Genomic DNA, 10,000 nt, shown 5'->3' with positions numbered 1-10,000 from the left:
ACGTTCAGGTTGTTTGGTGCAACGTGAAAAGTGAGGGGGAGGAAAGGTAGATATCAGAGAAGTGGTAGAGATTGGAGTATCTGGATTTAGAATGCAAAAGGGATTTGTCTGGGGGATAGGGAGAGCAGAGATAGGATGGTTCAGGGCAGAGGGAAGAGATACTTGAGGAAATGCAGAAACATCTTGTGAAGAGGGGGGGGTGCAGAGCGAAGGACTCTTTTGGAATAGGCAGAGAGAGAAAAAACTCGTCGTCGTGCTTCTTGTCTAGCCTCGCGGAGAGTGAGAACTGCTACCCTGCATGCGAGCTTATAGGAAGGACAGCTCCTATAGAGTACATTATAGGAGTCACCACAGTTGGTACATGTACGTGACTGAGCAGGGCAATTTGAACGGTCATGACCAGGTTGGGCACATAGAGGGCAGCGGGCTGTTGAATAGTAGTGTTTGGATGGGTGGCCAAAACGCCAATTTGGTTTGGTTACAGGTTTTTCTTTTGTCTTAAAACTGTTTCTAAAGGATTGGTAATTCATCTATTAACATTTTGCCACATTTCTCCTTTGGCTCATTTTATGTATGCTTGGCAAAATTTCATCCTAATATACTTTGTGTTAGTATACACATTTTTGTCAACATGGTTTATATGTACACAATAAAAAAATAAACCCAATAGTTCTACAAATTTCTTAGTGTGATTTCCATGTATACGATGAAAAGCTAAACCCAATGGTATACAGATTTCTTAGTATGATTTACATTTACAGAATGAAAAGCTTAACCCAATGGTGCTGGTAATTGCAGTGCATGTACTTTTGTTTTGTGAAATTTATGGTTCCACAAGCACTTAGTCACCAGAAAGGAGTCAAATAATAGGCCTAAATGACATGAGCTAATAACCTCATTTCTTGAATTTTCTTAGTTATTCTAATGCTATTACTATGTTTACTGTTATCATTATTATCATCATTGACACTGTGATTATCATAGCAATAAGAAGTAAAAAATATAAATCTTTCTGAAAGTTAAGGAAAAACTTAAACAGGTATGATCTACTAGGACTAATAACTGACTTCTCAGTGACTAAACTCTTGTGGAGCCATCTATGTGTAAGCAGAATAAGTAAACTAATATCACAGTGGACATGACACATATTTTGACCATCCTACCATCATGGGTTAATTATCTTCATTTCATATCATAATCATCCATCATTAATATTATCGTACTTTACAAAGAAACTCGGATCCTCTATTGTTCCCAAGATTCAACACCTTTCACGTTTCTATTTCTGTTCATCGTTCTCTTCATAAGAAATCTTTCAACTTTTGAAATAAACTGAGGATAAAAAAGAACGACACAACAATATAGCCTTTTATTACTATCAATATATATATATATACTTCTTTTATATATTTCTTGGAGATATCTGGTCCCAAATAAAATATATAAGGCTTTGGGAGAGAGAGAGAGAGAGAGAAAAAGGGACAAAACATGAGATCCAAAGCGAGGTGTTTAGTAAAAGATGGTCGTAAGCAAAATGAGCTACTGGCAACCTAATCCTCAGCAAGTACAGCGCTATCTTACTGAATAGCAAACAAAACCCTTTCATCCTCTGTATTATGGTCGAGCTTCCAATCCAACCTTCAGTACTGCTGTTCTTTTGGCGTTCTAGTTTTTAAAAATGGGCATTTGGAGACCTCTCTTCCTAAGTGCTTCAAATATAACCGAACAAGCTTAGACATTATAAGGGAGAGAGAAAGAGAAATGTACGATATTAAAGAAAAACAAGGTAAAATAGAATAAATTTAACTAAAATCATAATAGACACAAATATTAAATCAAGTGCACAATAAAATATTTAAAAACACAGATTTATGCTAAATTATCTCCACTTCATTCTACATCAAAATTATCCAACATATTGTATGTTCTCTTGTGCTTCACTTGTACAGAGATTCATTCTACTTTTATTCTCAAAATTTTAGCTTTGCTTTCAGATATTTGTGATATTGGTAAAAAAAAAATTCAATCCTTTCATCCATTTATCCTATCACGACAAAACAAAAATTGATACCGCTAGCAAGATTTTTATCCATATCATCTATATAACACCATTCAGAGTAGTATCATCTGCCGAGAGATACTTGTGTGATTTACAGAGTATCTGAGAAAAACTGTAATCTGCGCTGAAGTGAGTCCAATATGGTGATTTAATGAATTTTTGCTTTTCCCTACAACAGTTATTCCTCATTCACTCACATTTTAATTTTCTTCTGCTAGCGTCAATTCTTAAATACAATGTCTTTCTTGCTAATAAAATAATGACTATATATCTGCTATTTGGTTAACAGATTTAGTTGTATTAATATTCCTAAATTTATCATTGGCATAAATTGATCAAGTAATGTGTAAATAAAAAGTCTATACTACAAAATCCTACAGCAAAATATGGAGATATTTGCTGAAAAGAAAAATAGTTAGGAATGTTATGTAGGTACTAATGCCATTAGTTAAATATTAATTAACAAGAATCAACTGGGAATCACAAGTACTATTCTAGGCAACCCTGGTCAACAACAATTATGGAAATATATTTAGCTATAAGACTAAATATACTAAAAGATACATGTAGCTAATAGCTGCTCTCCCACTACTAATACGTACCTTCCTTTCACCTCGCCTTTTGTATACCCAACCAACCTATGCAATAGCTTTACATTGCCTATAGGTGCATTATACCATCGCTAAAATATCATACATTAAAAAAGAATTCTGTTGTCTTCCATACAACATCAACCTTATAAAAAACATAAAATCATAAATTTGGAATGACATTCTTTGCTCCATTCCCACCATAGGGATACCGGAAATACATTCACATTATGAACTGGAAGATACAAAATATCTGATAAGACACAGCCCAAACCAAAATCCCATCACGTGGCAATAGGTGGTGTGTTAGGTCCCGATATCTCCTGAATCAGGACCTTGGACGCAAAAGCAAGCAAAATACCGAAGGCTGCCGTGGTGATGGTGGAGTACGAGAGGGTGAACCCGTAGACTGTCATCTGGAGAGGGTTGTTCTGCAGGACATACAGCATCTGTAGCCTCTCTTCCACTGGGCAAATGAACTGTGGGGTGGACAAATGCATATAAAGATATTTTTAATGAGGACCGTATGTCAGTTAGGGATAAAAGTGCTGTTGGTACTTTTTTTTTTATCATTATCCCTATCACTTTTTATATGTCATTTCCCCTAACATACTGGCTGAGAGAAAAAATGAAAAAGAGAATGACAGAGATCAAGAGAAAACAAAAGAAAAACAGCAAGTGAGAGAGAGAGAGAGAGAGAGAGAGACAGAGAGAGAGAGAGAAAGAAAGAGAGAGAGAGAGAGAGAGAGAGAGAGAGAGAGAGAGAGAGAGAGAGAGAGAGAGAGAGAGAAAGAGAGAGAGAAAGAGAGAGAGAAAGAGAAAGAGAAAGAGAAAGAGAGAGAGAAAGAGAAAGAAAAAGAGAGAGAGTAAGAGAGAGAGAGAAAGAGAAAGAGAAAGAGAAAGAGAAAGAGAAAGAGAAAGAGAAAGAGAAAGAGAGAGAGAGAGTCCGAGAAAGAGGAAATTAATATACATGACAGCAACAAAATGCATAACCCTAAACATTCCACCTGGACACCATTTCCCGTCCACTGACCTTCAGAAGCCTAAGTCCCTCCTGGTTGACCTCGGCATATGCAGAAGCCAACAGGGGGAGGAGTGCCAGTGGGAGGAAGAAGTTAGCCAGGTCAATCAAGGTCGGGTCATAGTTCAGCCACAGGACCAGGTTCATGGCCAACCACACCACCACCATAGAGAGGATTGACATCATCCACCTCTGGAGTGCGACTGACGACAGCCGCAGCCGGGACTGTCAGCAAAAATTTTAAAAATGTTTTTGAGTCTGAATCTTGAGAATAGAAATAAACTTTCTTAAGAATTAATATATACATTTTCTGTAAATTAAGAATAAACTGATTTAAGATATTTCAGGATATGTAACTGCTCTCATCAAACATAATGAAATAATCTAAATGATATGAAACAATAAAAAAATAAAAAAATAATATGAAAGCATATGTAAAAAGGTGATAAAAATCTCTCCCATTACATCGAAAACTACATCTATGCTTCCTACTCATTCCTGACTGATAAGAAAATGAATAAATAACAAAGGCCAAAATAAAATAATACAAAATAAATTGGTTCATCAAACCTCCACTTTCAAGAACTGAACAGCATGCCTACCTGTATCTTCCAGTATCGGAAAAGAATCTCCGAGTTGCTCATGAGAGGCGTGGGCTTTGTACGGACCTCAGTGGACGTCGACGTACTACACACCGAGCTGGCCTGTTATGGGAGATTATGAGCTTTTATATTGGACAAAGATGGCATCCATAAGTTGTGAGCAATAATATAAACATTGACATATTATTAGTCATTCACAACTGTCAAAAGCCAATCACTGTTCAAACCAAAGCAAAAACACAAAGCATAATGCCAACAGCTGATTGTGTGATGATCAAAATTCTTCGTCAGTATCTTGTTTAAATGATATGGCATGCTAAGATAAATACAATACTGGAGGGTCTATCAGAAAGGTGTTTATCGGCTGATGCTACTCCCTACCTCGTCTGTCTGGCTGTTGGTTCGAGCTCTGTGTGTTAAAGTACTCGTAGTCTTCTCCTGAAAATAAGAGTTCGTGTGTGTCAAACATTGTAAAGAGACCTGAAGGAAGGGTGAAGGAGATCATGGTTGTACAGGTAGTCAAAGAGAAGGAAGTCAAAGAGAAGGAAGAAGGAAGTCAGCGAGAAGGAAGAGAGGAGGGAGACAGGGGAGGAGAGAGAAAGAGAGAAAGAGAGAAAGAGAGAGAGAAAGAGAGAGAGAGAGAGAGAGAGAGAGAGAGAGAGAGAGAGAGAGAGAGAGAGAGAGAGAGAGAGAGAGAGAGAGAAAAACAAGATAAAACAAACAAACAAACAAACAAATAAACAAAGAACAACAAAAAATCCATTCCTTACTCCTATCTGTCCCTGAGCTTCCTTATGAAGGCTTGAAGATCTCTCAGACGCAACGCTTTGCCTTGAGGATGACGGTGAGGATGGAATCCGGGGTATCGGGAGCCCAGTACTGTCTGGCGATCCTCCTGTATCCGGTACACTGGGGCGTCTGTTACCCTGTGGATATGTGACTGCGTTTAATTATTTTTTAATGGATAACCTGGATGATGTTGGATTTAGTTCTTTTGTTGGATTAACATTTGGATTTAATCTTTGACTCGCCTTCCCTGGGTATAATAATATTCTGAATCCTTCTTTGCCATTGAATATATCCTTTAATGCAATTTTATGTGAATTTACTCTACTCGTCTTCATCTTATTCCCTAAAAAGGTGAAGAATAAGATGGAAAAACTAAAGAGGTAAAGTAACAATAAAGAGTATGTACTCAAAGAGTAAAATAAATAATGAGAGTAAATAGTAGCAATAAAAGATATAAAAAAAGAAAGAGAGAAGAAAAAGGATATAAGTTCCCATCAAGTTTTTCATTCTTTCCTCATTTCACTTCTTTCCTCTCTGTCTTTCTCGCATGCCACTACTTCTTAAACTTCCTTTCCCTATCTCTATTCACATCTTGCCACTGTACTCTCTGGTTCCTCTTGCTACTCTTTAACTTTTCTCATCTCTATCTTCCTTCTCCTGCATCTTCTTTCCTTCTCCCTTCTCATTATCTTAATTTCCTCACCCTCCTACCTTGTCTTACTCCCATATCCCTCCCCTCCACCTCCCTTCTCTGATCATCCTACTCCAGCTCCCCACACTTCTTTCTCCTCCCCCAGCCCTCCTCCTTCCCTTCACCCAGCTCCCTTTCCTCTCTTAAGCCATCTCCTCCTCTCCCTCCCCTTCCTTACTTCCCTTCCCTTATTTCTTTCCTTCATATCATGATCCCTTCCTCTTCCTCCCTTCGCTCAACACGCTCCCTATTTTCCTCCCACTCTATGCCTCTCTTTCCCTACCTCCCTTCACCCTCCCCATTTTCTTCCCTTACCTTCCCTACCTCCCCACACACACCCCTTACACCCTTTCCCTCCTCCTTTCCTCATTCCCCACTCCCCCTCACCTGTTGTGGGATGAGTGCCGAGGAGTTGGAGTCGACATCACTTGTCCCAGGGTCTCGCAGCTCCTCCAGGTAGTCCTCATCCACCCACGTGTACTCTATGGTCACAAGTCAGGGAGCAAGAAAAAAAAAAGAATGGTCTATCATCCTGTCTTTAAAATAATATTTTTCAGAAGACAGTATATAAATCTACCTGAATTTTTTTAGTCTTTTCAATATTCCTACATGTTATGTATAATACCATCATTGTTGTCACATTGATATAAAACAGCATTCACATATAAATGACAATGATACTTGAAATATTATAATGATATTAATGATGATTACGGTGATAATGCTGATAATAATAATTTTAATCTGATAATAATAATGTTAACCATGATGATTTTGATGATGATGATAATTAGGAAGATGGTGATGATAATATATTATGATGATAAAACAACAATAACAATAATAAAGATGATAACAGTTTCAAAAAAAGCATCAGGTCTGCTTGCCTGACACAAAATAGCTGAAAATATAACGTAAGAAAAAAAACCTGGAAAAAAATAAACATTAACATATATATTATCGCTCTGCATGCTTTAGTAACACCAATGAAGCCATTCAAAAATACATTATTATTAATTATCAAGCCAGAACAGTTAATACAAAATATAAAGCAAATCCTAAGTAAGGATTCAAAAAGAAAGTGAGCACGCAAAGGGAAAAAATAAAATAAAATAAATTAATAAATGAATGAATAATTGAACCAAAATGTTAAATCATGCTTGAACTTTTTTGGTGCAGGTGTGAAGTGCAATAAAGCCATTAATTAAATCTAGAAAGCCTTTCTACAACTTTACAGCTCTCTATACAAGAAGTACTCTAGATGTTTTCCTTTTTCCAAATCAATATATTAACTGGCCAATATGTTGATTTAAAATCCATTCATTGTTCAGTATTGAAGGAAATGGATGAATATGACCAAAAATTGTCTTCCTATTCTTGCCGAAACAAAATTAAACAATGAATAATTAAAACATGAAACATAAAACCATCTGTGAGTAACTCCTCGCTGCTCGACAATATCTGGCTGACACTGTGTTTTTGTGTGAGCCATGCGTTGAGATGATGATAGTGTTTAGAACAGCTTAAGAGATACTTGCAGATTTCTACAGATTTTCTTGCAGATTTGTGTACTGGGATTATGAAAGCGCTTAAAACATGAAGCTAGGATGATACTTGTATCTTTGCACACAAAATGCTGTGAGTAAAACAAAGTGCTTAAATAATGCAACGAGTAAAACCCGGTGCTCAAACACGGGTGCTTCTAAAGTGAGGTTCAAGATCTTTCAACATATCTATTACCCAATAAACCTTGAGCTTCTTGACAAGGCTGAACATCTTCTGGAAAGGGAAAATAATTAAAAAATCATGGAACCCATCTTTCCTTTCTTTCCTTGCATCATTCATAGATTTTTTTTCTCCAGTTTCAGTTAACGTTTCTCTGCCTCTCGGTTCTCCCTTCCTTCTCTACAAAATCTTCATTTACCCTGTGAAAGACTTTTTTTTATGGCAATACTATACATAATACTATACTCTACATATATTCCACTACTAAAAATAATATTACACTCTACAAATATTCTAATACTATAAATGATACTAAAGATACCATATAAAGAAGAATGGAATATAGATAGACACCTCTGTGGTGACTCCCCTAATCCCATGAGAATATATGGGAGGACGTGTCATGTAATATTCTATTCTGTAGATTTGTGGATAGTCTGTTATTGTAATATCTTATCTCTTTCTGTATATTTTCTTTGGAAAGGTAGGAAAATGATAATCATAAGGCATTTGTACAGGAACGTTTCATAGATGCTAAAAAACTTCTCAATGAAGATTGTGTTATCAGTTAACTTTTCCATATAAATATTTCTCAATTACCTGTCAATAAACTAATGTCCACACCATTATAAAAAGAGGGTGCATATTACAATTATATATGAATGAAAATCAGAATAAGAAAATTAAATTGCAGACAACAGCAAAAACATGCTCTCTAACCTCCACTCTTAAGGCAGTGAGTGGTTCAACTTAATGACAAAGGGAAGCTCACTCATGCAACACTACTCAAATACCTTCCAAAGAAAAAAAAGAAAAAAGAAAAAGAGGAAGAAGAGAGAAAGATAAAAAAAGAAAAAAGCAGCAGGTAATGTACATCATGTTGTTAGTTTTATATCACATTAAGCCTTCTAGATTGCAACTACTTCACCCAAAAGCAAAGATCTTGCAAATGCATCTTTCTGCCCAGACTCCGCAAACAATCACAGCTTCGCATTTTGCTTACAAAGAAAGAAAGAGAAAAAAAAGAAAAAGGAAAAAGAGAAGAATATAACAAATACCAATAACAATAATTACAAATGCGTGAAGAAATAGAAGAGAAAACAGCCGAGCAACCATTTAATTTCGCCTTTATACAGCGAGTGAGAATGTGCACCATTATAACACCAATGTGCTTGAACGAGGACATTTTAGCAAGTTGTTTTATGATACTAACAAGGTTAATGAATCAAAACACGTTAATTACCAGATAAAAGCTCATTTCCTTCAGAGTGATGACCATTCTCTGAAAAGGAGAATCATAGTAATTAACTCATTCAAGTAACATAATAATTCTCCTTACTATGAAGTCGCTTACAATTTTTCTTTCTTTTACCGCGAGTGTTGTCTGCTAATTAAGAATACTATCAGTAATGGAAAAGAGAGAGAGAGAGAGAAAAAATGCAAGTTTACGCTTTCTCATTAACTAAGTATGAGGAGGCCCTGAGGGTAGGCAACGGGTAAATGCCAAGGGTGCCATTCTTCACTTTTCTGACGGAGAGGATGTAAAATTAATACTTTGTGAAAAAATGCTCTCACCAGATAATCCGACCCTCTGTTGACGAGATGGCTACGAAACATACCATGTCCACTGTGTCTTTATGTCCATTGATTGTCTTCACACACATATGGCTCCAAAAGTGCCTAATCATCAAATCACGTCAATTACTAGTCCTACCTAAGTCAACTGTTCGCCCATTTCCTTGATTTTTTGAAAGATTATCTTTTATCTTTTACTGACATCAGTAATGTTAACAACACCATAGTAATCTTTATGTCAGATCCAATAATCACATAAAGAAAGAAGAAGTAGAAGAAGAAGAAGAAGAAGAAGAGAAAGAAGAAGAAGAAGAAGAAGAAGAAGAAGAAGGAAGAAAAAGAAGAAGAAGAAGAAGAAGAAGAAGAAGGAAGAAGAAGAAGAAGAAGAAGAGGAAGAAGAAAAAGAAGAAGAGGAAGAAGAAAAAGAAGAAGAAAGAAAGAAAAAGAAGAAGAAAAAGAAAAAAAATCAGACTCAAACTCAAGAAAAAAGGAAATCAGCTTTGGACACGTCGACTTACTAACTGGCTCCTCGGTGGCTGAGCCTTTACGGAGCCATCTATGTGCAAACAAATTTCACGCAAGAAAATGACAATAGACAGGACGATTAACTGGCACCGCTGGCTATTAAAGTGAAATAGTATCTCGGGTAACATTCCATAATCACTAAAAATCATCTAGTTCCCCAACAGCTGTCGTATAATGAAGCCATGGATGACTTTGCTGCAAGAGAGGCAAGGCAAGAAAGGCTGTTAAAAAAGGCTACGGTATGCATATCACTCCCAACTTTGTTGTATTTTTAAAGTACCAAGACAAGTTATCAACGACTACTGCATGCACTCTGTCTGTGATTCCATGAACACAACGATGGTAGTGGAAGCGGCTGCCTTTGACGTCACTTTGGTCAGGGCCAGCACCAAACTATTGCTACAATTACAAATGTACACGTGA

At 36.6% G+C, this 10,000-nt stretch overlaps 1 protein-coding gene across 6 annotated transcripts in view; it reads right to left on the bottom strand.

Moving 5' to 3' along the window:
* Positions 1-1,354: 1,354 nt before the first annotated feature.
* LOC113828531 (uncharacterized) overlaps positions 1,355-10,000 on the bottom strand; it is a 21,379-nt gene continuing 12,733 nt past the window's right edge. For 3 of the 6 annotated variants that reach the window (XM_070118286.1, XM_070118287.1, XM_070118283.1), the window contains exons 8-15: positions 8,721-8,759; positions 7,493-7,531; positions 6,140-6,234; positions 5,043-5,198; positions 4,654-4,710; positions 4,273-4,374; positions 3,683-3,895; positions 1,355-3,128 (exon numbers count right to left, since the gene is read on the bottom strand). In XM_070118286.1, the coding sequence (XP_069974387.1) occupies positions 2,934-3,128; positions 3,683-3,895; positions 4,273-4,374; positions 4,654-4,710; positions 5,043-5,198; positions 6,140-6,234; positions 7,493-7,531; positions 8,721-8,759 (896 nt within the window). In that variant the 3' untranslated portion in view covers positions 1,355-2,933. The remainder of the gene's footprint in view (positions 3,129-3,682; positions 3,896-4,272; positions 4,375-4,653; positions 4,711-5,042; positions 5,199-6,139; positions 6,235-7,492; positions 7,532-8,720; positions 8,760-10,000) is intronic. The other 3 variants (XM_070118288.1, XM_070118284.1, XM_070118285.1) reach the window with 2 other exon arrangements.

This window comes from Penaeus vannamei, chromosome 41, assembly GCF_042767895.1.
Source record: "Penaeus vannamei isolate JL-2024 chromosome 41, ASM4276789v1, whole genome shotgun sequence".
Classification (NCBI taxonomy): domain Eukaryota; kingdom Metazoa; phylum Arthropoda; class Malacostraca; order Decapoda; family Penaeidae; genus Penaeus; species Penaeus vannamei.
Note: the sequence above shows the minus strand (reverse complement) of the source record. Positions and strands in the feature narration are given on the sequence as shown.